Here is a 27,708-nt window from a genome sequence, read left to right as displayed (position 1 = left end):
ACCTGCTTTTATCATGTGACTGGTTAATTTCGCAGTGTACACGTGGGCAACTTAAGTTAGATTATTGTAGTGAAGTAAGAACATTCTCAGTATATAAGGGGGCCTCTTCATAACAAAACAGGGTGGGCAAATTCCGACAATCTGATCTGGTGTGGCAAACGCCACGTTAAATGGACTGTAGATAATGATGTCTGCCTTGTATATCTATTTAATTGTATGAAAAAGAATACTTCTGTTCCAACTCCAGTTAGTGTAGTCCGTCACCGGCCGCGTCCACATTAGTGCGTTAGAAGGTTCCAAGAGATTAACAACGCAGGTTCAAAAACAGTAAAATTTAACAAAATAAGTTTAATACAATGTAATTGGCCAGGGAAGTTTGGGGACGTAGAGTTCATTTGAAGAAGAGAAAATGAAACCCTGATGGCGGACCCACTCGCGATCGTCTGGCCATTGACCCTGTTTCTGCCGATGTCATTCTCTTGGTATGTGATAAATGTTGACATAGTCCAGCTAGAAAGGTTTTTAGTCTTCTTTGAGTTGCCCGGTAGAACTAGAAAATCGGCCCTTTAATTTGGGAATGGTGTGGGTCTAGTGTCCCATCCCTAAACCCTAAACACGTGCTTTTGAAAAAAGCTGGCATTTTGGATGGCTCCCTCAACACAACTAAGTGGAACCGTTATGTTTATACAGATACAAATAAACGCACAGTATAAGAATGAAGAAATATGACAGTCGTCTGATACTTTTATTACGTCCTTCTTTAACATATGAACATACTATTTAAAGATTTGATAATCGTTGATAATGAACGCTAGGGCCCCGGACAGTGTTATAGGGGTCTGACTTTAGCCGTTAGTATCAAATCCTCGTGGTATCTATCGCATTCGGAAACTTATTGAAAACTAATCATCATATGTTATAAAACTTATATTTGTACAGAAATATATAATCTATATATGGCTACAAAATGATAAGGCGGTAAAATGATACATATGTGTTTGACTTGGCTAGGTTCACAAATAACATATGAAGCATATAAACATGATGACAATATTGTTGCGTTCCACTGCATACCTTTGTTTGTTATCCCGCAAAAGGTTGCAAAATTGTTGCAAAACTATACGGTTCATATCAATATATTATAAAGAATGAACAGGCCAGCCACATCTTGTGTTAGCCAGTAGAAAAAAATTGATTTATACAGATATGTCTAGATTCTTATTATCTGGTAACATGTAGCACTTTTAAGTTAAATGAAATCCGCTATTAAAGAATGATACAGTCTGGAATATCAACTATCGGTCTTGATCATGAGTTACTAACTACTAGTATCTTTGCAGTGTGATTGTCTATCAATATATCATTACATAATCTTGATCACATGACAGACGATATCTTGTAAACTACAAAATGGTTAGTGAAACTAGTATTAATCTTATATACAGTCTGTAGTAACATCAATCTATTAAGAAGAATATGCTTTGTTACATGGCGCAATTATAATATTTTCCTGATATGCGCAATAATACAACTTATATACTTTTCCTGATATTAAATGTTGCCTGAAGCAAAGAAATTTTCCAGATACTCGTTCAAAAATAGTTCCATGTATTTAAATTATACCGTCTATTATTATTTTTTATATGTTCTTTAATTTACATGTACAATGATTGTCTATTGTCTTAATCAGGTCACAGACCCTTGACTTTTTTTACCCTGCGGTGTGATGCGTTGCACGAGAAACACCCCCAAATCGTACATACATGTATACAGGATGCTAGATAGATGGTACTGTATGTGCAACCCATATATATGGGCCCCTCAGATAGAACAAGTTAAGACAGTGGTGCATGTGTCGTACAAAATACAGCAGCTGTCTTGTCAACGAAAATGTTTGGGCTTTTTACGACTTGTGTACATCGCAATTGCACGACCTAGGAGGATCGAGACGGTCCCGTTAACCATCCGTGACTACAGGCAGGTCTCCTGCTGGAAGTGACCGGCGTCCATGTTGCTGCCTCCCAGTGTCAGTGTCCCCTTCGTCGCCCCGCTATCTTGAGTGAACAGATACGTGCTTCTGGGACCTGATGAATCCTGTTGGCTAGACTATATGGGTACATTTTTATATTAATAGGATAGGATTTTACTCTCGCAACCTCTTGAACAAATATACCTGTTAAAATCTCCAAGTGTCAATTATTACATCAATTATTACAACTTATTAAGAACCTTTTTGATTCCTTATAATGTTATCATCATAATGTCATTGTTTACTAGTTTTTTTAATTTGTTATCATCTTGATCTTGTAATATAGACATAGATTTGTTACCATGTTAATAATGTAAAATGCGCAATTCAGCATCTTTGTACACAAATGAAGCTGCCATGTATTTTACTGAATTGTGAACGAAGTCAATAAATAAACTCAATATATGTGTAAATAATCAAGCTGCACTTGAAAAGCAAAAAAGAAGTCGTGTCCAAGAATACACAGTCTAATTAATTACCCCGTTCTGTCGGCGCGAATTTGTGACTGTGGACTGTGAAGAACGCCAGTCGTATGTTGTCCTTGTCTTGCAGCACGTGCATGGACCAAAATGGCGGGACATTTCTTCCTGGACCTGATTGCAGGAGAAAAAAAAGACTTAAATTTCTAATGCATATGTCTGATATATCTTGATTATACTTCATTCTTTTCTGTTTACATTTCAACTACATAAGATAAGCTAAAATGCCACAGGGAGCCCCAGTTCCTCTCCTAAAAACACTTTGGTAGCATTTTTTTTATTTTAGCGTGCATCATGTACTAGAAATAGAGGTGGTGTAGAACATGGGAGAGCCTCCTGTCTCATTCACTTAAAACTGCAGCAATGGGTACACTGACCTTTTCGTTCAGTACGCAATGAAATATGAAGATGAACAGGCCCTGGAATTCAGAATAATTGACCATGTTAGAGGATAATTCTTCGTTTTGCAAAAAAGAAATGAAACATTTTACAAATTCAAGTACGTTACACACTAGAAACTATAGTGTCACCTTATAACAATGACATTTGCATAAAAACGTATACTGCAAAATGTACATACTTGGAAGGAGTTAATGACGGTGAAGATGTAGGCAAACATTACGGTCTCCCCACTGATGGATAGTACACCGAACACCCAGGTCACACCCATCACACACAGCAAGGCCACAGACACGCGGATCCAGAACCTGCAAGAGGTAACAATGCTGTCACCGGTAGGGCTTATTCTGTAGAACGGAATTATGGGTAATCCAGGGGGTATGCCACACACACACACACACACACACACACACACACACACACACACACACACACACACACACACACACACACACACACACACACACACACACACACACACACGCATGTGTGACGCATGCGTACTGTGTCCGCCGCCATGGTAGTTGCTTACTTCTGCATTACCCTGAGTTCTCTATTTTCCCAACAGGAAAAGGGATATGGAATATGGTCGATTTATTTATATATCCCGAAAAGGTTAACAATTTCGTTTTCGCATCGCTTGTGCTTTTTTATAAATTTTTCATAATATGCAGATTTCTGGTATTTATGGCATCCATTGCAAAAGTGTCTTACTTGAGTTTCTGTCCTTGCTCCGATTTCTCGCCCTTCTTATTTGATTTCTGTGAGTAGATCACCTTCAAGGTCATGACCATGAATCCCAAGTTTACCTGAAACAAAAAGGAATTTTAACTGTCATAATAGTCTTTATTGTGATGGAATTACTTATTTATGTACGTAGTTGCGATGCATAAAAAGCTATAGAACGTTTACGTTTCGAAGAGCTTACCAGAATTATCAGCAGCACTGGACCCACGAAACTCCAGATGAAGTAGTTTGTAACCGACAACCAGCAGCTGAAATAGGAGGATTTACGGTAAGGCAGGTATCAATCTTAGGCATAGGATGTACAACGACCACAGTTTGTAGGAATATAGTACAATTTACCATAGTACCCCATAGAAAACCCATAGTACAATTTAATTTCGAAGAAAACGCTTCTGACAATGAAGGTAGTAATTACCTTGGCACTTGCTTACCACATCTTATTAGCCACAGTACAAAGCCAAAATGCCCTCTATATATATATGGCGACTTACTATTTGTCTGTCCCATAACCGTTCATATCGTAGACGTAGTAATCAACTGCCACTGAGACACCCACCACTATGGCAGGCGTGACTGTAAAATAAAGTGTAAGCTTGTGTCAGGACAAAATATGTAAAAATCATTAATCAACAACCCTTCGCTCTAGTTAAGGCCGATGTCAGTGTCATTTTATGTTACAGTAGTGTTGCAGTATTGTAAGGACACTGGGGAAATGTTTCTTTTGTTCACTCTAAAAGGTAACCGAGTGAACTATCATGGACACCCACTGTTGTATGGCAACTGAGTTACAAGTGAACGTTATTGATCAATAATTTATGATGTTTGAGGAAAGGCGTGCTCTAACTACACTGCGTTTCAATATCGATCATGATATCAATGAGGCGGACAGGTGGTGATGTCAATACGCTACATTCCAATAAATCGTAGTTCAAACATGTGTTGTTTGTTTTGTTTCATCGGTAGGTATTCTTGTATTCCCTTTTCCCTGAGCTTTATGAATCAATAAAGAGAGTCAGATGATTGCCTGGTATCGGAAACCACAATTCTATTAAAATGCAAAACTGCAACATGTGCCATGTGTCCGTCGCCATGTTGGTGTCACTATGACGTCACGCAAAACACTTTGTATATTCTACTTGAGTACTACCATGAGGAGTGAGTATGTACCGTAACCGACGAGGTGATAGTAGATCAGCCTCTTTTTCTTTAAGTTGAAGACCTTGATGAGCAGGACGTACAGCTCCACTCCTTCCACACACATCCAGGTGAACACGGCCAGGAACAGGTAGTGAAGCACGATGGCGATCACGTCACAAACGATCTGTCGATTTTTATAACATATGAGCTGTCTTACGTCAAAATGATCCAAATCGTTGGCGTTTTTGTGCATATGGACAATAAGCATACCTCAAATGTAAACATCGTGTACATTTTACTAACTCAACCGAAAGAGCTTTATGATATGTATACGTAATTTCTAGTAATTGCATGCACGTCGTACCTTAGGCTCCGTTCGTTTGACAGCCACCAGAAAGACCACTTCAGCAGCAAGCAGACAGAAACACAGGTTTGCATGGATGATGGTTCGGGGACACCGGACCCGTCTGGAACAAGAGGGGGGATCGGTCAGAACTCTGTTGCCTTGTTTATGACTGATTTCAGTATAAGACAGTTTATGACTGATTTCAGTACAAGCTGGATTACGAATTTGTTGAAAAGTCGTATAAATCTTGGTAATTAAAGTTCGTCACACACGCAATCGATGTTAATTATCCTCCCGACGTTTTGGTGGACTGTCTGCCACCCTCCGCAGGGCAAAACTGACTGTTTTTATTTTGCACTGCAGCCATATAGGTGTCGCTCCAATGCAAGGAGGTGGTCCCAAACGTGACTAGGTTTGTTTTCCCCCTCAGTGCATCACGGTTCACTGTCTTGCCTTGAGAAAGGTGACAGACGGTCCATCGAAATGTTGGCAGGACAAAAATACATTGCCTGTGCACGTGTGTCACAAACTTTGTTTGTCAACCAGTGATTTACCAAACGCGGATGAATGAGTCTCACCTGAATCCCAGGAATACACAGATGCACAAGAACAGACACACGATGGAGATGATGCAGCCAACATACGTGATGACATTCAAAGCTTCGGAATGCTGAAATGGTCATGGTCATGATATACGTTTGCGTGCAAAACTGTAAAACTGCACATGTATAGCTATAAAACCATCTAATTGTACATGGAGGTTACATAGCAGGATTCTTGGCTTGGCATATGGCATATTAGTATTCTTAAAATTATTCTCTTAGACTCTTAGAAAACAGGTACAATCGAAACTAATTTGCGATAGAAAAAAACATGAAAAACATTAAAAAAACATGAAAAGAACCCCAGACAACAGTCGACAAAATTCCACCTCTGCTAGAATAGCTTTTGTCATTTTCTTATAAAATATAAGTGATTTAGTTTGTCTTAAATTAAAGGTGTCCAAAAAGCCTAAAGAAGACTTTGGACCGATGTAATGGAATAGCAAAACGGACAAAACTACATGTAAGGCACATTTCGACAATCATCAATGACAATGTAGCATTGACATTGTGCAATGATGTCTTAGCTTATTTTGCGAAATAACTCAAGCCTTAATGCTTTAACTCAGCATATATACACCACTTAATATTTTGCAGAAAATAGATTTTTGTTTTCACATACCTCTTGTTCTGTGACTGCCATCAGTATGGCGAAGTTTGTGAGATGGGTACACTCACAAGTTGTATGTGTCAAGTTACTTTTCTCCGAGATCTTTGTACAGCCGTCGTTGGACCAAAACCCACTAAGAAAGATAGATCAAGGGACAACGCTTTAGTAACTAGAAAACTACTGTATAGTGATAAAGGAAGGCGATACTAACGACGGTTTGCCTGAAAAAACACCACTGGGATCATTTTGTGTAAATATTGTGCATCAAGGTTTTTCAATTGGCTGAATTGAATCTGCTTACCCAAGAGAGAAGTTCCAGAAAGAACAAGAGGCCGTTGATACGTTAATTGTCTGTAAAAGAAAGACAATACGAATGTGTAAGAGTAACTAACAGCGTTAAAACGTATTATGTATATCTCTATGTCTGTTCAAAATGCACACCGATGCATAGTAATATTTTTTAGAATATTAGTATTATATCATAAATGTGCTTGTACCCCGCCCTCGCTGGCATGCTCCAATACGATGGTAACAACGCCATCTAGCGAGGTCGTCGCGTTCTCGTTTACGACCGTTGCCGAAATAACCCGAGAGTTGACGATCATCTTCTCCGTCTCGTTGGGTTTGAGATAGTCTCCCAACGTGGAGCTATAGAGCGCAGCGACCACTTGGTGATCTGTTTTCGGGAGCGTTATTTTGTCTGTGACGGCCCTCCAGTCGGACGATTCGCTCGCCGTCAGGTCGGGGAAGGCTACTGTCTCCTCTTTGGATCCAGAACGTATGTCCATCACTGGTTGGGACAAAAACAAACCAATGAAGAATTCACTTACCATTCAAACATTATACCTCGAGAGTTTGTGTATTTGAGATAGAAGAAGAACAAATTCTGGGGACTTACCAACGTTTTTCTCGGAGATAGAGATTGTGTCGTTTGGAGCCGACTTTGCCATGAGCACGCCTGTCTTCTCCAGACTGTCCATGATGCCTGACGCAATACCAGACTGTCTGTCCTGAAAGCATTATCCGAAATTCTGACATCAGAATGAGAGAAGGAAGCCCTTTAAAGTGTGCACCAAAGCTAACTGTGAAAAGTAGCAATGTGCTTTGTCGACCTGACCTGATCTCACTCTCTTCCTCTCATATGTCTCCGGTATTTTTATATCATGAAGAATATGGTTTATTATGACATCTACTATATCATATCACAACAGTACGTCGAATGCTGATGAAGCCCTATTGCAGAAATTGACTACCAACAGTAAAAACATTTTCACACAAGCTTAAGTATTACGATCAGCATAATCATCCATATTTACACAGACTCTGGAGAGTTTGTTAGTCCGTGTGCTTTCTCGTGCAGGATACAAGTACTGTAAAGGAAAATCATGCAGACGCGACAGTTGTTGATGTTCCACCGGTCACTAGCTCGTGATCCTGCATGCGATACCGTAAACTACCAGATAAGAATAAAGGACTCTGTCGTCAGTTGTTGCAACAACACATACCTTCGGAATGTGCTTCCAGGCGTCACCTCGTTTGGTGCTCAGGATGGTGCTGCCGCATGTTACCATTGTCTGTAAAGAAGCAAAAACAAGAGTCCATGGGACACAAACCTCCGTGAGGTTGTACCAACGTTTGCCGAGTGGGCGAAGGTGTATCGTGACACAACTGGTCCTGTATCATGGTCCTGTATCATGACTATGGACGATACCATGCGTTGACCTATTATGCTGCATACAGTACCTTCAAATACGACTTAAAGTGCCCCAAATCGCCATGTTTGATCAAGACAATAACTAACCACAAAGCAAAATTCAAACCAATCATTCAAAACTATGGTGAATTATATGCGCGAACACAATAACGCAATTGTGAAACAGTATAGCCGCTAAATAATGATCGAACTTTTTAACAATGTCAATGTCAGTCTGAATTTGATGTAGTAGATAATAATGTTAATGGTGTCGCTAACATAGTGTTTAGCAGTTTCTTGCAAACTTTGACATGTATGCTAACCTTAGTAAAGTTGGTGACAATGCCTTTCTTCTCTTCCTGTGAAACGTTGCTAAGTTGCTGTTGCTGTATTGCCACCAGGTCACCGAGCAGACCGATGCTTTTTATCACGTCGCCGCCGTAGACCTTATCATTATGGGCCAGGTTCTGTTTCACCAGGGAGAGGACATCCCCGGCCGGTCCTCCCTGCTCAACCTACAGAATCAATGATAGGGAGTGAGTCTGTTTTGGTTTCAAGTGAAACATCTTTGCATAACGTACAGGAAACATTATATCTGCCGTTTAATTAAAAAGTATTTGTATAAACTAGATTACCATCATAGAAATGTTGAAATAGAAACGATGATGTTTTGATCGTAGATAGCTCAAAGATTACAGACAGACAATGTAGTGTTTAAAGCATGACCAGACATACTAGGTTCCGCAGTTCGCCCACCCAAGGTGACGTACAGTCGCTCAGGTCAGGCTCCTCCCATTCACCGTCTATACCACACTTCCGCCGAGCCGTGCCTGGTGTAACAGAATTGTTTGTTTGTTTATTTATTTATTTTTCAATTTCACAACAAAACCAGGACAATAGCATAGTATAAAGGCATGCAAGGGGCCTAGGAGGGAGGAAACATTACGCGGCTCATAAATGAATATTCAATTATATTCAAGACATACATTGACGCTTTCGTCTGATGATAAGAAATATTACGTATTTGTTTGTGAATTTAGGGAAAACGACAACAGGGAACCTCTGGTGCTGTTGCTTACCGACGGTGCCATCTGGACAATCTTGTGAGTTCACAATTCCTGCTGCTGTTTTAGGCCACATTTTCTCTTCGAATCGCTCTGGGCAGTCTTGAACAGGCCTGTCTGAAACAGAAGAAAATAATTTAAGTTTCAATTAACAGTTAGTCATTACCGGTACAGCCTTTAATCATTATATACATACACAATGTACGTAATCACTTGTTAATTGATGGTGGTCTCAATCGACTGAATGTTTAATCTCTGAACAGATGTTGGGAGGTAAAAGCGTTACGTTTCTTAGACCCACGTAACGATTTAACATCTGCTTGCAATTGGAAATCAGAGGGTATTAATTACATCGGTAGTGAGTTGGAAGAAAGTAATGCATGCAAAGTCCAACATACAAAAGTGTTGAGTTTTGGTTACCTTTGACTGGTAATAGTTGTTTGTCTGAGAAAAAAGAACACAATAACCTTTGATGTTATCAACAACAAGTAATGTTTAGCTCATACGAATAATCAAAAGGCAGATATTATAACTATATTTTGTTAACTAATGTGCATAAGTAAGTGTTTGACTGACCTGTGATCACGGCAGGAGGAGCAGATGTCGAGGCCGGCGTTGTTGAAATTGTTGCTTCGTTAGTTGGTTCTTGGGTGCTCCATTGTTCTGTAAGATGTTCAGAGACTACTTAAGAGTTACAGGGTAAGCAGATTACACAATAGACGTAGCAACAGATGAGGAGAATACAACATCTACGTTTGCGAGCACAATAGTAGAGAATCTGAAAGTACCGAGGCATAGGAATAACATTACATTTAAAACTACGCAAAGCTTGCAAATTTACGAGTATAAATGTGTTGTGATGCTCGCAGTATAGTAAACGTCGTCTGTAGTGAGCAGATGCTACATGTAATAGAAAAAGGCCAAGGCAGAACGTTTGTATTACGTTTGTAACAATAAGTACAGGAAAGTATTTCATAGATTTGATAGATGAAACGATGACTTTAATGTGCCAAGCCAGGAGAAGATGACGAATGAGCAAACACAACGGTTAGGTCTACTTTGGGACTTCAGATAAAGGGGTGCTGTATCTAATCTAACATCATCTAAGAAGATCTTTCTTCAGAGGACTCTGCCGTTAGGCTACCGAAATATCTGCCTGAAGATTTCCTGTGTCGGCCAAGCACAGTCTGTTGTGCGTGATGCAATCAGGTGTCCGCAATCATCCGTAAAATGTATGCACTGTGTTATTCATGCCGGAAATGTCAAGACTAAAGACAACAGATACTAAAGTAGAAGAAGCGCTTTGTTTTTGTTTGTGGTATCATGTATTATGTATGACAACTTTATTTCATTAATGCACTTGTTAGATTATATTTATTTTGAGTGCTTTAAAATTAATTTCGAAGTTAAGAAAATATGCTTACCGCAGTACTCATATTCGGCAAAGCTGGCCTGTCCACATACGTGAATCTCGGTGTTGGACCAGTTGATGACGTTGCCTTGGTGACTACAGAACGTGGTCCAGTTCGTCCCAATCTCTGATGGAGACAACACGCGGTCCCAGAGGTTTACTCTCGTCATTTCTCCACTGAAAGCCTGTCTTACGTCGAAGGAATTCGAACCTACATTACCATCTTGGTCTTGTCCAAGGATCCAAGTTCCTGGGCTTGATATGACTCTTCCTATGTCGTTGCTAAGGCCCGAGCCTGATTCATTGAGTTTACCGTCGACGTATATTCCCCATCCCCCGTCTTCCCTCTGCCACGTTGCACAAACTGCGTGCCAGCTACCGTCCAACACTGGAAGTTTGAACGTTCTTGAGGCCAAGGGTTGCCTGCCACGAGGAACTGCAAGAAGAACAGAACAAATCACCAACAAACTTAAACCAACAACGTAATTCATGTCCTAAATCTCCTGTCGACTTTGGGGCTTTGGACCATTAAGCTGCTGTGGATCTGACCAATGAAAGAGTACCTTGACTAAATAACGTAAGCCAACATCTATAAGTATTGGAAACATCATTATCCAGTTGATTTGTGTATATGTACAAACATAGATAGATCATTTGTCAGACTGAGAACTGTGAACTGTGCTTAGCTCCCATTGGTAATTTTTCAAATCAGTCACAAGCTGGGGGAGGGGGATCAGCCCTTAATTAACCAGGAAGAGATGATGTAACGCAGGCAAAGCCAACAAAGCTTATAACCATACCTTATAACCTTTTTCCTTTTCGTCGGTCCACCCTTCAAAGAATATCTCATTAGAGGATGTTTCTGTTGCATAGCTGACCAAGGAGCCCTCGGTGTCGTTTGTGCGCATGTGCACACAAAGGGTAAAATTGCCCAAACCCTCCCGGAGTGTGGTGTTCAGCTGGGCGAAATTTTTGATGCTGCGAGGATGGGGGAAGATTATCTTCTTTGAACCACCTTGAAATAAATTTCAAAAAGAATAAGAAGTTATTCATTATAGAATGAGAATTGTCTGTTACACTGGGGTGTTGAAGGCTGTGATGAAGGGTTTCCGTATGGTGACAGAAAATCCTGAGTTTATATCGGGCTAGTCTTTGTAGTAGTACAGGATCCTGAGCTCCGATCGATGGTACCTCTCATTCTTTACACTTACATCAGTCCTTGTCAGAGATTGGGTAATACATGTACCGGCTACATGATAGATGGCATAAACTAGTCAGTTGTCAGTTCAAATTAACCGAAGGCACGAGAACCGGGTACCCCTTTCAACATGCACTTGTGTCAGTCCATGAATCTATGTCATTCCTTCACAATATGCGATATAAATTCTATAAGTGCTGTATGACGACCATGCGGCGTTTTCAGAACAGATGATGTAACGTCACCGCCATGGATTTGACAGAAAGTCAATAGCAGAAAATCGATTTCATAAAACATGTCTTCACACAGTCACGCTTTAAGAGATGAATGTAGCCAGACGGTATAAAAGACATGTGGCACTTCAGAAAGGTGATTGAACTGGTTGGACAAGTTGTTTATGGCAGTCTTTTATGTGGCGTTATATACATTCAATAGGAAGTGCTTATATCTTAATTAAGATACCCGCATTCTACAATTGTCGCCGACAATGCTATCAAATGTATGTGGACACTTAATACACACTTTCTTTACTTCAAAAGAGACCACTACTTCACGCCTATTAACACGTTAAGGACTGTGTTGAATACCTTAAGCCTTCTGATTGATTGCACTTAAGTTGATGAGACAATTAGTAGATTGACCCGGTCACAGATACTTCAAATAGAGATACGGAAACTGTATTGTTCGCAATAGAATTAGGGTGATACCATGAATTCAGAAACGTGGAGTGTACATACCGTAACTTGATGTACTTGGTGTTGTTGTACACTGTCCTTCCACCCCGTAACTCACACCTGCGTCACGCATCGCGTAGAGTAGAAACAAGATGGCCACCAACTTGTTGTCGGGCGACATGTTTGTTTACACCTGCTGGAAAACGTAAACTCTTCCTCAACTTCCAGCTATCAAGGAAACAAAACGGTAGCCTCTATTGCCAAGCCTAGTGAAAAGTTAACCTAAGATAACAAGCAACGAAAGTCTTGTTGCTATTCGATTATAAACTCTATAGAATGGGTGATAGCGACAGTCATATTGACGCACTGTTATGGTGGTTATTTCATGCGGCAAAAATCAGCGATGACGCAAGTTGCACAAGGACAGAAGTGTGAAAGGATTCTACAAGCCTGCCAGGGGAAGACATTCCCTGGGATTAAGTCCCTGTATTATTTCGATTCACTGTCCCGAATTATGGGCCAATAGAAACATGCAATTATCTACGGCCAATTAGGACAGGGTAGAGAAACATGCAATTAATACTGTTTAAGATAGTGGAATACCACTGGGGGGAAAATACCATGGAAAGCATTATATCAACGAATTGGTGGGGAGGGGGGTGTCATATTATCAATATGGAGGCATTTGTGGCTTCGAAGTAAATAAAACTCCATCACAAGGAACAATTGAAAGAATCAGTCTCCCCACATGGCGACTTAAAAGTATATTATTCACATTATCCATGATAGTTCCTCCGAGTCTAGCAGCTGTATTGGCAAATTGAATGCATAATTGCTTTATCCAGCGAGAGTCTACTCTAGATTACTTGAGCACGTACAGTCTTACACATAGTCCTGGTAGAATCCACCCTTGACGGTGTAGTCAGAGCTGTTTACAATGGAAGTGACCGCCAAGCATCGGAATTTGAGGATTACATGTGTGCTGTGAAAGACTCTTAACACGAGCGCAGCGAAATGAAATGGCTCGAAACGGGCTATAACATCTTTATAAATACCACATTCAAAAACTCTTATCATGACCATTGAGGGTCACTCGTCCAACGATTCCTACTACGTACGACCCTGTCTTGAAAGTAGAATAAACACGTTACTATGAACAGAACACAATGTTACCGTATGAACAGAGAACTTGTCGTACCTGTTTACTTCGCCTGTTAAAATGGGGAACGTTTCCTGGTCTTCTGTCGTCCAAAACTTGCCTTATGAAGTCTACGTTTTCCCCCAGGAGACCTTCTGTGAATGTGATGACACAAGCAGACGTCTGTACGTTCGCTTATACGAGCATGCCCACTCACCAAATAACCCTTGTAGTCAGTAGTGCGGCCAGACGGGAGTGTATAATGTCAGGCGGATGGTACCCACGCCTACTGCTTGCCCTGTTGACTCATTGTGCCACAAGGAAACGCCCGCGGGGAGTTCGCCCGCTTCGGGCTCGGCTCAGCGAAGCAGAAGAAAATCAACAAGACGGGAGTGACGAATCCGTGGTCGCGTAGATCGTCCACCAGTAAACACATCCGCTGTTTCCAAGGAATCGACACTTTGACATTTAGGGTCTGTTTTGCTCGTCTTGGCTGTGAAATAGTTTTGTGCAGCAGTCATAACTAGCTTACAGGAGGATCATTGTGAGGGCAGGGGTCACTCAAGGTGACGGACAATGAAGTCTGGAAGTGTTTATATGTGTAGTACCTCATGTCTGGTAGCGAATAACATCATAATCAAGTTTAAATTGCTTTCTTATACAAAAGAGGAACAGGCAGTTTGTTGTGCATGAGTTAAAGTTGTAAGACTAATTTGTATGCGATGCCATATCTAGTATGCATTGACGTCACTGAGTACGTGATATGCGTGACAAAGTCTTCACCACTTTACACATGTAACAACAACAATAGGACCAAAACATCTGTTGGACTTATACCTTATGCCTTTTTGTAATACTACTAGCATAGCATTATTGTCTAAATCAAATTCAATATTTTATCGTCCTAACTTTATTACCGTATTACAACAGAAGTGCTAGACCACAATTAGCGATTTCTACTCGAGGGATAACCTATTGAATACGATTATATGATAAAAGCGCAATAATAATGTTGTAACATTAAATGACAAAAAGTACTCTGATTTTGATAATAACCTTCAATGTTGTTGTGTCCACCAACGTGAAGCGTACGCTTTGATTGTGATCTATGAAAAAAAACACATCAGGAGTTTTCGAGAAACACCTAAAATGATAAACTACAAAAGAAGAAACACAAACTATTGGTTAAGAATTTCAAACACGCAGTAATACGCTGTGCCACCACTCCCCTCGAACTGTGTACCCTGTGTATTATTCCCACGGGGACAAAGCTGTATTGTCTAAACCGCGCTGCTCACGTACACACGCTTCCAGTTTCCCCGAAGTCCGGAAATACGTATACAGCATGACAGTACTCTGAACTTCTGTATCACTCTGTATCTGTATAGCCGGTATAACCGACCTTCGGCGTAACACACCAGTGGATACGTGACCCCAACCCTCTATCTACTGGATGGGTGGCCTTCGAGCGACTTTTATGACCCACGACTCTATAATTTCAATGATCCATAAAATTTAAAGGAATGACTTGATAGACATACTACTTACGAAATAGATCAATACAATTGGTCTGGACTATTAATAATGAGAGTTTGGGGCTCTTCAACGCCGGTGGCCTCCTTAGAAGTGGAAAGGATGCATAAAGCTCCGGATACGTGACTTCAGGTCGCCCCTCACCCAGTCACCCGTTCATGTTTACCTGACAGCGTGAGATGCTTGTCTATATATAAGGTCATTAGCCTCCGTTATCTCAGTGCTTAGAAGGAATGTCTGTTGTATGGTTAACAGGAGGGTGCGTTCCCTGGCCATGTTGTGTCACGCCTCCGGAAATGAAATTCTAGTTCCAATTTAAGAAACTCTAGTTCCATTTCCTGTAGATATTTGGCATTCATTCATGTTGTTCCTACGCGTTGCTATACACAGAATATACACTCTACTCTAAATACACTGTGGAGCTCTACATGTATATGAATAAGAATGCGAAAAACCTCGAATGTTGTTGGTGATGTTGGATAGTCTTGGAAGAGGGTGTGGTCATTTAACGTTTCGCGGAAATCCTTTGTTGGTACAGAGCCGAGCCTTTTGACCCCATATGACGTCTGGATTATTGTTTGTAAACGTCACTCGTAACTAATCCAATTTTCTCTGTCGTGAAAGCAGAATATTATAGACTACAGTCGGCCATGAATGCAATTTAGGACCAGAAGACCTACCCAGGGCCATGGAGGATAGGGAGGGCTGGCGGAAAAGAGTCACGACCATCCGTGAAACTCTCACGACCAGATGATGATGATATGAATGCATAGAAGGCGTGGGTAGTAAAATAAGGTCAAATAACATTGATAAAACTACTGCAGCTATATCTAAATCTGTAAGCCACGACAATTTGTACACAGAGGTTACTATATGATACCCCTTTATGACTTTGGCTTTTGACTTTATGACTTTTCGGTTGGTTATCAGTCAACAACAAAAATAGAATGTTGTCATCCTTACACATACTCACACACACATATATGTATTTGTTCGGTATTGATAGTTTGGTACCATTGTAAATGTTTCTTTTTTCTTGTGAATTTATGCAGATCATTTCTGTAAGGGCCGTAAACACCATGAATGGGGAAAGGTTCTAATACTGATATATGACACAGAAATGATCACGAGTCTGGACAAATGATAACGACGAAACCGTGAAGAAAATAACTCATGTTAGATGAAAAATATATAGTGTGTTATGTACAACGACATATGAAGTGATGCCCCATAGATTCATACACACCTTCACGTTGAGGTGATTGTTTGGCATAAATTAAAGCCTAATGAATCGTAGATTATTTCACAAATCAAACAATGGTTTAGTAAATACAAGGCTTCTTTAGATATTACGGTCGGTAATACAACTAATAACACGTACAACGTCCAATGAAAGGCCATCCTTTTGAAACCTAATTCATTACAGCACAAAATTATTATAAAATTAGCTTGTATTAATATACCAAGCTAAATCGCTAGAACGTAAATAATTATTGAATAGACTTCGTGTATACAGAGAAACAGACGATGACGTATCAATACGTGCTGTCGCGTGATCCACGTTTGCATGTTCTGGTAAAATGTATAATGCTATCATACATTTAAAATAATAATAATATTTAAACATAGTTTGTATCTTCTAGTAACACACTCCGAGGTCCTATTATTTTACAATAGTCCGTTTTTAATTTTGCAAGCTGTAGCGCTACAAAAGAAATGTTATACATACACAAGTACAAGTATGTTTTGAAATTCTTCCCTATCGAATGGAAGATAAGTTCAAAGATCAAAGGATACGCTCCTTTTGTTGTAGTTTGTATTCTCCTTGAAGCTTCGGCGAGCGGTGTTATCAGAAGATGTGCCCTCCGAACTCTCGCCTGTAACCACGGTTTCTCTCGTGAGACTACTGACGCTTCTCCTACTGTCTGTGACGTCACCCAGCCAAATCTGGTCAGGAAAAATGATGAATGAATGTTTATGTTGCAGCAAATCTATTACTTTCCTATTGAAGAAGGCAGAACGTAACTTTATTTGAGGATGAATTTGTTCTACGTACTTATCACCCTCGCTTGCAAACGATATTATCTGAAGCCCCTGATATACCGAATATCACATAACACTTGCCGAACTCCCCCAATCATGGGTACAGGCTAGGAGGTAAACTGTGTTTGGCGAGATAGACTACTGTTTCGCTACGACTGCCAAATGTTAACAAATGTTTCAAATACTATGATGTAGACGGGAAGTTCAACAATGATTGGTTCTGCTTTGTACTGCAGCTAGGTGTCACTGCTGCAGTATTTGCAGCGACAACTTGCTGCAGTTTCTTGTCAACCCGATGAAATTATTCATGGATGAATACAAATATTCCTTCTTCCCTCGCACAATCCCCCAATGGAACGCCTTGCCTGGCCTGGTAGTTATGGCTCCCACCGTTGAGTCCTTCCGGGCCAGGCTGGAGGCCTGCCCGCCTTAGACCAAGGCCTCCCCCCCCCCCTAAAGTGCCTTATCAGGGGCTATATGGGGGTGTAGCCGGGGCTCACATAACATCTTTGAGCCCCGGCAAAGATGAAGATGAAGAAACATTGACATCAGGTTCCCTTCGTGTCAGCCTACCTGTTCTGCTGTGGTACCGGACTGCCATCTCTGCCTCATCCTGCTGTACCACGAACGCCGAGCCATCTGTCGCTTAAACTCATCCCTCACCTGGTCAGCAAAATTATCTATTAGTACCAGGTGATTAACTTAACAAGAAACCCTAAGTCAGATAGATGACGATACGGGACAACAAGGGTAAAATCATATTTCATACATTATGCGGTAGGAAGGTGGCTTTCGGCAAAGAATAGTTTTAACACAATTGAGTAAGGCTTAGTCTCTAGTATTCAGTGTACGTATTTTTTTTCATCATATAAACTGTACGCAGGTTACATTTCAGCTCCTATACTTATTAACTAATAGAAACACAATCGCAGCAACATAGTAAGACGATGATTAAAACTTGTTCTATGAAAAAGTAGCAGACGTCTAATTGACTACGTACCTTTTCGTTCAAAACGCAGTGGAAAACGAACACAAAGAACCCCTGAAAAACAAGAAGAAATCTATTAGTGCGACAGCTGGATCTCTGAATCACGACAAATGGACATACGCTCGCTTCAAACCGACTAGAAGGCGGAAACCATTAAATCCCTAAGCTTAAGGGATTGCATCTATGAATATCAAAACTATGAATAAAAGCCACAGCTAGGTACATACTTGGAGGGAGTTGGTGATGGTGAATAGGTAGGCAAAGATGACGGTCTCTTTGCTGATGTACAGCACACCTAACACCCAGGTCAGTCCCAGGACACACACAAGGGCCAAGGACACACGGACCCAGAACCTGCACACATCAACGATACAGTTTCAGTTCTGCATTCTGCAAACTGGATTGTTTGTTTATTTGCGTAAAAGATGCAAATGTAACTTAGTATTAATACATCAATTTCAATGGATTAATCATATTTCTATCACCTGAACTTTTCTCCCTGCCAGGACTGTTCAGGTTTATCGTGGGATCTCTGGGAGTAGATCACTTTCAGGGTCATGACGAGGAAACCCAGATTCACCTGCATAAAGAAGGATGTGAAAAACGGTACAAGAAACACAAAATTTAGTTAGGTCAATGAATACTGTCACATGAAGAGTCCGTGCATTCAACGCATAGGAATATTGGCATGTTTAAAGTGTATGATTCTGAAGCTGACATTTATTTGCTCTAGCTGTGTTTCTTAAGTACGTAAATACTTCATATCTTACATGCCCGAATATAGATACTTTGATACTTTTTGAATACTTATGATAGTATGTCTGGATGATATTCGGCTAAAGAAGAAGAGCGTAAAAGGTTCAACTCACCAAAATGATCAACAACATTGGACCAACAAAGCTCCAGATGAAGCTTTTTTCGACTGACAACCAGCAACTGTAACGTGACGAAGAACGTACCGAAATATAAACAACTTATACCAATTTAAACGTTAACCAGTTTCATACGAGACATCGTCTACCCAAAGCATCCATGTAACATGCATATGCAGATCTCAATGTCAGAATATCTTCTATTGAATGAAATCTGAGGGTACATAAGGGTCATCATCACGCATCCTGATTTTTAATCCGGTGAGGTATACTTGATAACGTTACTCCAATACACCCTATCATTGTGCACACTAGGACAGTCCCTGCGAGACCAGTATAGTCTCTCTAACATTCAACACCAATGTTGCACAGCGAAACAAAATTAATTCCTTACTATTTCCGTTCATTCCATTTGCCGTATCCGTCTAGTCCAATCCTGCTGTAGTTGATTATAGCTGAGACAAAAATCACTATCGCAGGTACTCCTGAGAAAGAACACATCAATTAACAGCTTTAGCATTCAAATGCATTTGTGCAAAGATGATTACCTACAACGTGGAAGGTGAAAGAGCAAGTATGACAAGCGGTGTATATATACATGCAGAAAGTATTACAGAACGTATCAAAATACAGACTTTTGTATAGTAGGCTGCGATCATAAGCTTTTACGACCATACTCAAAACACATGTTATATGAAAAGCACACAACAATATCCGTTTTGTTACAAAGCAAAAGAAGGTGGTACCGTAGCCGGCTAGATGGTAGAAGATCAGCCTGGTGTTTTTCAGGTTGAAGACCTTGATGAGCATGACGTACAGCTCCACTCCTTCCACACACATCCAGGTGAACACGGCCAGGAACAGGTAGTGAAGGAGTATCGCGACCACGTCACAGACAACCTGCGGAATTTTAACAGACTCAGTAAGCTCTTCTCTGAAGTGGTTTTATTATTACGCCATAATACGGATTTACTACCATACCATAGTGTAACATGCCAGATTAGATCGGCGTCCAGAAGGATTGACAAGACAGACAAACCAACAAGGAGCTTTTCATATTTTGGCGTGAAAGTGCAAACTCAAACAAACTTTAACCATGTAGCATAGCTGATGCCATACCGGATTGTGGACTTTGTCTACGGCAACGAGAAAAACGAATTCAGCAGCCAGCAGGCAGAAACACAGGTTTGCATGGATGATGGTTCGGGCGCAACGGACTCGTCTGGAACAAGATGGAAACAGTCTCTTGGATCATCATCCCTACTGATCATCATTATCACCAGCATAATCATCATCACTCACATTATCATCACCATCAACAACATTACTATTTCCGGCATCAGCGTCATCATAAATCAGCATCATCAACATCATATCAAACTTAACATCATCGATATCGCTGTTATCATCAGCAGTAACATCATAAAAAATAGATAAAAATAAAAATGAATTTTTCCGCTAAAGAAAAAAAATGCTATTTGTAATTGATGAACTCGTTACCTGAATCCGAGAAACACGCAGATGCAGATGAAGAGACACACGATAGAAATGATGCAGCCGATGTAGGTGATGACATGCAGCGCAAACAGATCCTGTACATGCATGACATTGAATGGTCATTAGCAAACAGACCCCGCAAGTCATGTGGTGATGTATATGGTAATTAGATTAGTGTGCTAATTTTAGGGATGGTTAGATGATTCCTTTAGGCATACCTATGCCGTCTCAGTCATTACAGAAAAATTTAAGATACACAGCTTTTTTCACCGAATCAGTTGACTTCGTTCGAATCAGAGAAGACAAATCTTCAATCTGTGTTTGTTATGATATAGTTAGGCAGCTGTGTGGACCAATATCAAGAGTCAAAGACTACATTGCTTACGTATCAGGCTATCCAACCATAAACTCATAAACGTGTGTTAATGAGAAAGAAAGCAGTGCCCTAAAGATCATTCAACAATGCGCACCTGATGGAATTTTAACAATGTTTGAATTGGCTATATGATGGATAACGTTTCGCTTACATGGTAGTTTATTGGGTAGTTATGTATAACCGTAAACACAAAGGAAAAAGCGCGTCATTAACGTTAACCTTAAGCAACCTCTCCAAAGGTTGACGTGGGGGATGACATTTTCCTTACACTCACCTGCTGCCCTGTTACATCGACGAGAATTGCAAAATTGGTGAGATGGTTACATTCGCAGAGAGTATATGTCGTGGTATTTTTCTTCACCGTACATCCTTTTGCAGACCAGTTTCCACTGAAATCAAAGTGTAAATGGATCAGAAACACGATTCGATTTATTTTTGACAAAGGTGAGGGTTGCAAAGTTTATATCTGGCCAGATCCCATTCTGTTTTTTCATGAAGTAAAGTAAAATGCCTATATCAATCAGATGAGCTTGACAACGGTAATTCCTCTATATTGATATATATGGATTACGGAGATAGAAATCTAAAACACTCACCCAGAGTTCCAAGATGCACACATCGTCGATACGTTGACCGTCTGTAAAATTTTACAATTCTGTGTTAGTTCTACCTCTTACTGGTGATTAACAGAATGGCATATCTCTCTACGTTTAGTCATCTATTCTAAAAGTAGCGTTGTGAGAATAGTTAGATGTTACATACCTCGCTGTGTTGCAGGAATACGGTGACAGTACCGCCGTTGAGCGTAACCGGCTGACCGTCATTCACGATGGTTGCGGAGATGACTCGGGAGAGGACCCTGTTCATCTCCAAACCACTTTCATTCATGCCTGGGATCTCAGCCCGCTTGGGTAGCAGATATTGGTCAATGTTCCTGTAGAGCGAGGCGATGACTCGATGCTTCGTTCCGGGGACCGTGATTGTATCCGCTATGCCTTTCAAAATGGAGGATCTGTCTTTTGTCATGGCCGTGCGGTGTGGAAAGTCCATGGCCATTCCGTTGCCTTTGGCGACTATGTCCATCACTATGAGACGACATCACAGAAGACTTGATGACTAGAAGACTATTTGACATTCTTTAATTGACACAGGTAGTAACTTTCTCACATACATACCTCTTTTTTACATATTTATTCACACAGGTAGTGACAATTACAGTCTTTTAGACTTCATGACATCTAAACTGGAATTTACCTATATTGTCCCTTGTGAATGAGACAGTCTCATCGGGTTTAACATTCTTCGCCATGAGAAGACTCGACTTTTCAGTTTTGTCCATGATTTCTGGAGCCAGTTGGAACCGGCGTTCCTGCAGGAGTAATAAAGAACGTAGAAATATTTGATAAGGCAAGACAAAAGAAAATCGACGGTTACTGTAACAATACATATGATTTAGACACTGACCATAGGAATGTCGCTCCAGGCATCGGTTTTTCTCAACAGAGCACTTCCACATGTTAGCATCGACTATCAGGGAATAAAGATATCGAGATTAAAAGTCATACATAATGATATGTTAAGTTTGACAGGCAGATGATGTTAAAGATAGAGACCCAAGTCATGTTTACTGGAATATAGTTTTGTTAACATTCGCACAACGGACCACACAATAAAATATTCGCATACCTCAGTAAAGTTAATGACGAGGTGCCTCTTATGTTCATATGGTGCATGGTCCAGTTCCTGTTCATGTTTGTCTACCATCTGGTTAAGCAGTTCCGTGCAAATGATGACGTCGCCGCCGTAGATGAATTTTTGATGTTCCAAATGTTCTGCCATAATGAAGAGGACGTCCTTAGAGGGTCGATCTGTATTCTGGAGAGGGGGAAATAGACAGCATGATCTGGACATTGGAACAGTTAATGAAAGGTAATCCATTGTATCAACATCTACATGTATTTCTGATCATCTCTGATTTTCTGTAGATCTTCACGGATTAAAAAGAGGCTTATCAACGTTAACCGAACGGTCTATACCATGATGTACATGTTACATTAGGTACAAATAGGTTAGTTACAAGTCTTATATACAAATGTCATACAGTCTACAGTCCTGGGATAGAAGGAACTAACATGAAAGAATTGAATGGCGTTTGCATGTTATGTTTGGCTGTGATACGTATACGTATATATTAAAAAGAACCTACAGCAATGACTTCGTTGCAGGTATAATTCCGAGGATTTTTGTGTGTATGTTCGCATCTATTGCTGATATAATTGACACGTACAAGATCGTGGAGCCAGCTTGACACACATCCGGTCAGGTCGGGATCTCCCTCCCATGTACCGTTACTGCCGCACGTCCAGCGAGCAGTACCTGTAAAAAAGAACGCACCTGGGTTATTTGATGGTCTGAAAGACGATGTGATTCTACACTATATATGGCATTGTACAAATGATCGCTAGGGTGATCGCTGGCTGATACTAGCACGCACGATACATGTACGCATGTGAAACACACACTTTCAACGCCTGGTAGGTTTCATATACCAATGTGTTGGTGATGCATTTAAAATCAACAGCAAAAACTTTTCGTGCACTTAGGCATGAAAATACGTATTTATAATATATCTATAATTAAATGCTACTAACTCACCAACAGTGCCTGTGGGGCAGGGGCGTTGGGAGACCATCCCACCGACTGTGTCTGGCCACAGGATGTACCTTCGTCGTGTTCTCGGACAATATGTCAATAATTCAACTGTTGGTAAATAAATATATAAATGATAACATGGTGTATATGGACGAGTCAGGACGACCTAAAATTGTATACGATGTGTGCCTTGACAAAAATCATTATCGTAGACTAAGAAATGAGATTACTCTATTTGAATCTGAAAATTACATATCTGGTTTTTATAATAGATCCATTCTAATGACATTAATACACATGTGAGCACCTTTGCATGTTGTACCGTCTCCCACGAACCCTTCATTACAGCTGCAGAGGAAAGAACCTCCAGTGTTGGTACAGGTGGCGTTTGGATCACAGTTATTTGTACCTCCTGTTGCACATTCATCAATATCTGCAAAATAACATGGCCGTTTCGGTCAAAGAAATCAGCAACCCTTGTGTTCAGTGTTTTGAATTTCCAATATCGTTAACTTCGTGTGTCTGTGGATTTAATTCTTACTCTGCCAATCTACACTAGTAGTAAGATCTGCTCAAAGCTTTAGTGAGAAAATTTACCTGTACAAAATGTACCGTTCCCTGCATATCCCATGTTGCAGCGGCATGAGTACGACCCGTCAGTGTTGGTACAGGTAGCATTTATATCGCAGACATCTTTTCTATCAGTTGCACATTCATCAATATCTGTAAAACAATATTTAGCGAAATTAACAGGCCAATACTTTCACACCATTAATTGAAAAAGTCATTAATTGAAAAAGTCCTTCGTCCAAACCAGAATGGTTTTAGAAAGAACAGATCAACTATGGGGCAGATTCTGACGGTGAGAAGAATCATTGGAGGTGTCAGAGCAAGAAACCTGGAGGCTGTCATGCTGTTTGTGGATTTTTCCAAGGCTTTCGATTCGCTTCATCGAGAGAAAATGGCTGATATACTGAGAGCCTATGGTGTGCCGAGGGAAACAGTAGACGCTGTGATGATGCTCTACAAGGACACAAGATCCATGGTTCGATCACCTGACGGGGACACAGACTTTTTCAACATTCATGCTGGAGTGCTACAAGGGGACACCCTTGCGCCATTTCTCTTCATCATTGCATTAGATTATATTCTGCGTACCTCTGTCGACCCACACAACAAGCTCGGTTTCACTTTGGAGCGAGCTAGGAGTAGAAGGCACCCTGCCAAGAGGATCACAGATACTGACTATGCAGATGACCTTGCGCTTCTTGCAAACAGAGTCGCAGATGTGGAAACCCTACTACATGCACTGGAAGAGGCTGCATCCGGGATAGGACTGTATGTCAATGCCAAAGAGACTGAATATATCTGCTTTAACCAACATGGCAAGATTCAGTCCCTGAATGGAACCTATCTCAATGAGGTGGAACATTTCACCTATTTGGGAGGTGACATTTCTTCCACTGAGAAGGACGTCTGCATTCGCATAGCAAAAGCTTGGGGGGCACTTAACGACCTAAGGACAATATGGAAATCCACATTGTCAGACAACATTAAAAGGAATTTCTTCAGGGCGGTGGTGGAATCTGTGCTTCTGTATGGCTCATCAACGTGGACACTGACAAGAAAACTTGAGAACAAACTTGACGGAACGTACACACGTATGTTACGTGCAGTGCTCAACAAATGCTGGAAAAATCATCCGACTAAGGCAGAACTGTATGGGACTCTACCATCTGTGTCAGCCACCATAAGGGAGAGGAGGGCCAGATTTGCTGGACACTGCTACAGACACAAAGACGAGCTCGCCAGTGAGCTGTTACTCTGGGCACCAACCCATGGACACTCCAGCGCAGGGCGACCCCATCGTACCTTCATTGATCAACTTGCCGAAGATGCTGGGGTGAGGGCCGAACACCTAGGGCAGTTAATGGCGGACAGAGCGGCATGGCGAGAAAGAGTGGACTTGGTCCGGGCAATTCGCCCGACCTGATGATGATGATGATGATTTTTAAATGTGAATAAAACTCTTTCTTAATAAATCACATATGGATGTTACATTATGGAACAATTGAGTAATAAATAAAATGGTGTTGACATGACAAAAGTTGCAATCTTTTCATATCAATTACACATCAAAATGTTTAAAAATGTTCCTGTAACCCTACCAGAGAATGAACCATTCTTCCAAGAACTTCCCAAAAATATATTGTGGCCCCGCCTTCCATCATTTGCATACTAACCTCAAAGCTTGCTACATTTTGTAAGTGAAACCTGAGACCCTTGAGATTGTGGCAGTGTTGCAAATTGTTGATATCGTGTGAACTATGTGTGTGACTTGCGGATTGTGTCAATTGTTTGAAAACTGATTGAAGTTTTTTAAAGGTATAAAAAAGAAATACCATTCAAAATCTAACATTATATTCCATATTTGATTCTTTTCCCTATGGCTTTTACACATTACTGCAAATTTGTATAGAGCATGTATTTAGCATATTGTAAATTTCTGCTCAACTTCAAACTCTATGTAATTTTTCTTAATCTTAAAAATCAAGGACTCTTATTTCAAAACTTGATAGCATTGTTCCTGCTCAATGCATGTGTGAACTCAGAGTCAGTTCTCAAGTTAGAATGTAGATGGATAATGTACTAAGATATAGATTAGACTGCACGACATATACAGTCATGTACTTCTCATTAACCTGTAAGAATGCAGGCTGATAATTTGGTAATTTTCCAGGGGTATGTTTATTCTGGGGGGGGGGTATATCTAGTAGGTTTTGAAGATTTCTCGGGGGTACTTTTATTCCGGGGGTATGTTTATTTGGGACCAGTATTTGCAAGGGACACATACACCGTGAGAACACATTTTAGTAGCATAAACATTGCTTACACATGTCAATTTAAAATTTTCCGGGGGTACTTTTATTCCAGGGGGTACTTTTATTACATTTTGAAGATTTGTCCGGGGGGTACTTTTATTCCAGGGGGTACTTTTATTCGAGAGGTGAGAGTAGTTCAAGTTTCAAGTTTTATTAATAAAATCAGCCTTGCAGCCAGTTTACAAAGTCGACCAAGCTGAATTACACTCATTTTTACAAATTTTGTACATAGTAGATACAAATACACATTTACATGACAATACATATACAGGCACGCAAACGAACATGTTACAAAATCACACAATACACAAGGGCACTGAAGTAAAGTCCAGAGTCTTGAAAGTCATTGCTACAATGACTCGTTGTACAGGCGTATTGCCTTGTGTAGGAAAGAGTTTTTCAGTCTTTTGGTGCGGGCTGCTGGTACTGTGAGTGCAGCTCCATTTCTTAAGGTCCTCCCAGTGGCCGTTTTCCTAGCCGGTGGAACCAGGTCATGGAGGGGATGACCCTCGTCCAGCATGTTCTTCAGTAGTTTCACTGCCGCCACCTCTCGCCTTTCCTTCAGCGTTGGCAGAGGAGGCACCTCACGTCTTCCCCCCAGTGAGATGATCCGGAGTGCTCTCCGTTGTACTCTTTCAATCAGTCTTTCCTGCTCCTTATTACAACCCTACTAGTAGTACGTGCCCATATTCAAGTACAGGTCTGATAAGTGTGATGTACAACCTGGATCAAATCTACAACACTAGTGCCCTGTTTAGTAAGGAGCCTTAAATAATGAAGCCTACGCGAAGCCTTCGTGACCATAGAGATCACCTGATCATGAAAAGTCAAATTCTTATCCAATATAAAACCCAAGCCCTTGGCCAGCTCAACACATGGCACCTGTTGTCCCCCTAAGATAATCTTTGGTGGGACAGGAACTGATCTGTTAAAACAAATTTGCATAAGCTGACTTGTTTCCATTTAAAATCATCTTGTTGTCACTAGCCCACATGTCAAGCTGAGTCGCCTCCTCCTCCACTGTCCTGTCACTGTTTGCCACAGCCACGTGGAGGGATCGCGACAGGCTGACGTCGTCGCATAGCCAACATTTAGTGTGCAAATGTACACCGGTGACCTAGTGCTCATAAAGAGCAAAAATAAGTAGGGTGAGAGAACACCCCCCTGCGGAACACCTGATGTTAAAGTGTGCCAAGTACTGAACTTGCCGTGGGTCACAACTCTTTGCTGTCTGTGTTCGAGATAGTTGTGTATCCATAACAACATGTGTGGACTCACTTGCAGATTGTTAACACACATCAGCAGCAGGGCGTGATCTACCCGATCAAAAGCTTTACT

The 27,708-nt window shown here is 40.8% G+C and overlaps 2 protein-coding genes across 3 annotated transcripts in view; both read right to left on the bottom strand.

The window, feature by feature from the left end:
• Positions 1-737: 737 nt before the first annotated feature.
• On the bottom strand, positions 738-14,021 carry LOC109474905 (adhesion G protein-coupled receptor L2-like). 2 transcript variants are annotated; one of them, XM_019775386.1, is made up of 24 exons: positions 13,588-14,021; positions 12,453-12,582; positions 11,318-11,532; positions 10,531-10,953; positions 9,683-9,769; positions 9,527-9,550; positions 9,122-9,223; positions 8,778-8,872; positions 8,366-8,557; positions 7,855-7,923; positions 7,248-7,359; positions 6,847-7,139; positions 6,651-6,700; positions 6,362-6,482; positions 5,716-5,807; positions 5,156-5,258; positions 4,822-4,975; positions 4,146-4,227; positions 3,836-3,902; positions 3,622-3,716; positions 3,089-3,215; positions 2,886-2,927; positions 2,509-2,622; positions 738-2,106 (listed from the first exon to the last, which is right to left on the bottom strand). In XM_019775386.1, the coding sequence occupies exons 4-24, from the start codon at positions 10,685-10,687 to the stop codon at positions 1,972-1,974; spliced, it is 2,313 nt and encodes a 770-aa protein (XP_019630945.1). In that variant the 5' UTR covers positions 10,688-10,953; positions 11,318-11,532; positions 12,453-12,582; positions 13,588-14,021; the 3' UTR covers positions 738-1,971. The 2 variants fall into 2 exon arrangements, with proteins under 2 accessions (XP_019630945.1, XP_019630946.1); XM_019775387.1 differs by having other exon boundaries at positions 13,745-14,021.
• A 4,551-nt stretch (positions 14,022-18,572) lies between these two features.
• The window catches only part of LOC109474784, a 36,275-nt gene continuing 27,139 nt past the window's right edge, over positions 18,573-27,708 (bottom strand). The window contains exons 31-42 of the mRNA XM_019775146.1: positions 23,492-23,596; positions 23,124-23,212; positions 22,523-22,711; positions 22,301-22,363; positions 22,091-22,205; positions 21,599-21,921; positions 20,464-20,555; positions 20,083-20,185; positions 19,710-19,863; positions 19,358-19,448; positions 18,961-19,027; positions 18,573-18,671 (exon numbers count right to left, since the gene is read on the bottom strand). Coding sequence (XP_019630705.1) covers positions 18,573-18,671; positions 18,961-19,027; positions 19,358-19,448; positions 19,710-19,863; positions 20,083-20,185; positions 20,464-20,555; positions 21,599-21,921; positions 22,091-22,205; positions 22,301-22,363; positions 22,523-22,711; positions 23,124-23,212; positions 23,492-23,596 — 1,490 coding nt within the window. The remainder of the gene's footprint in view (positions 18,672-18,960; positions 19,028-19,357; positions 19,449-19,709; positions 19,864-20,082; positions 20,186-20,463; positions 20,556-21,598; positions 21,922-22,090; positions 22,206-22,300; positions 22,364-22,522; positions 22,712-23,123; positions 23,213-23,491; positions 23,597-27,708) is intronic.

Source organism: Branchiostoma belcheri, unplaced genomic scaffold (genome assembly GCF_001625305.1).
Source record: "Branchiostoma belcheri isolate BF01 breed outbred unplaced genomic scaffold, Haploidv18h27 scaffold32, whole genome shotgun sequence".
Classification (NCBI taxonomy): Eukaryota; Metazoa; Chordata; class Leptocardii; order Amphioxiformes; family Branchiostomatidae; genus Branchiostoma; species Branchiostoma belcheri.
This window is presented reverse-complemented; position numbering and strand designations above follow the sequence as displayed.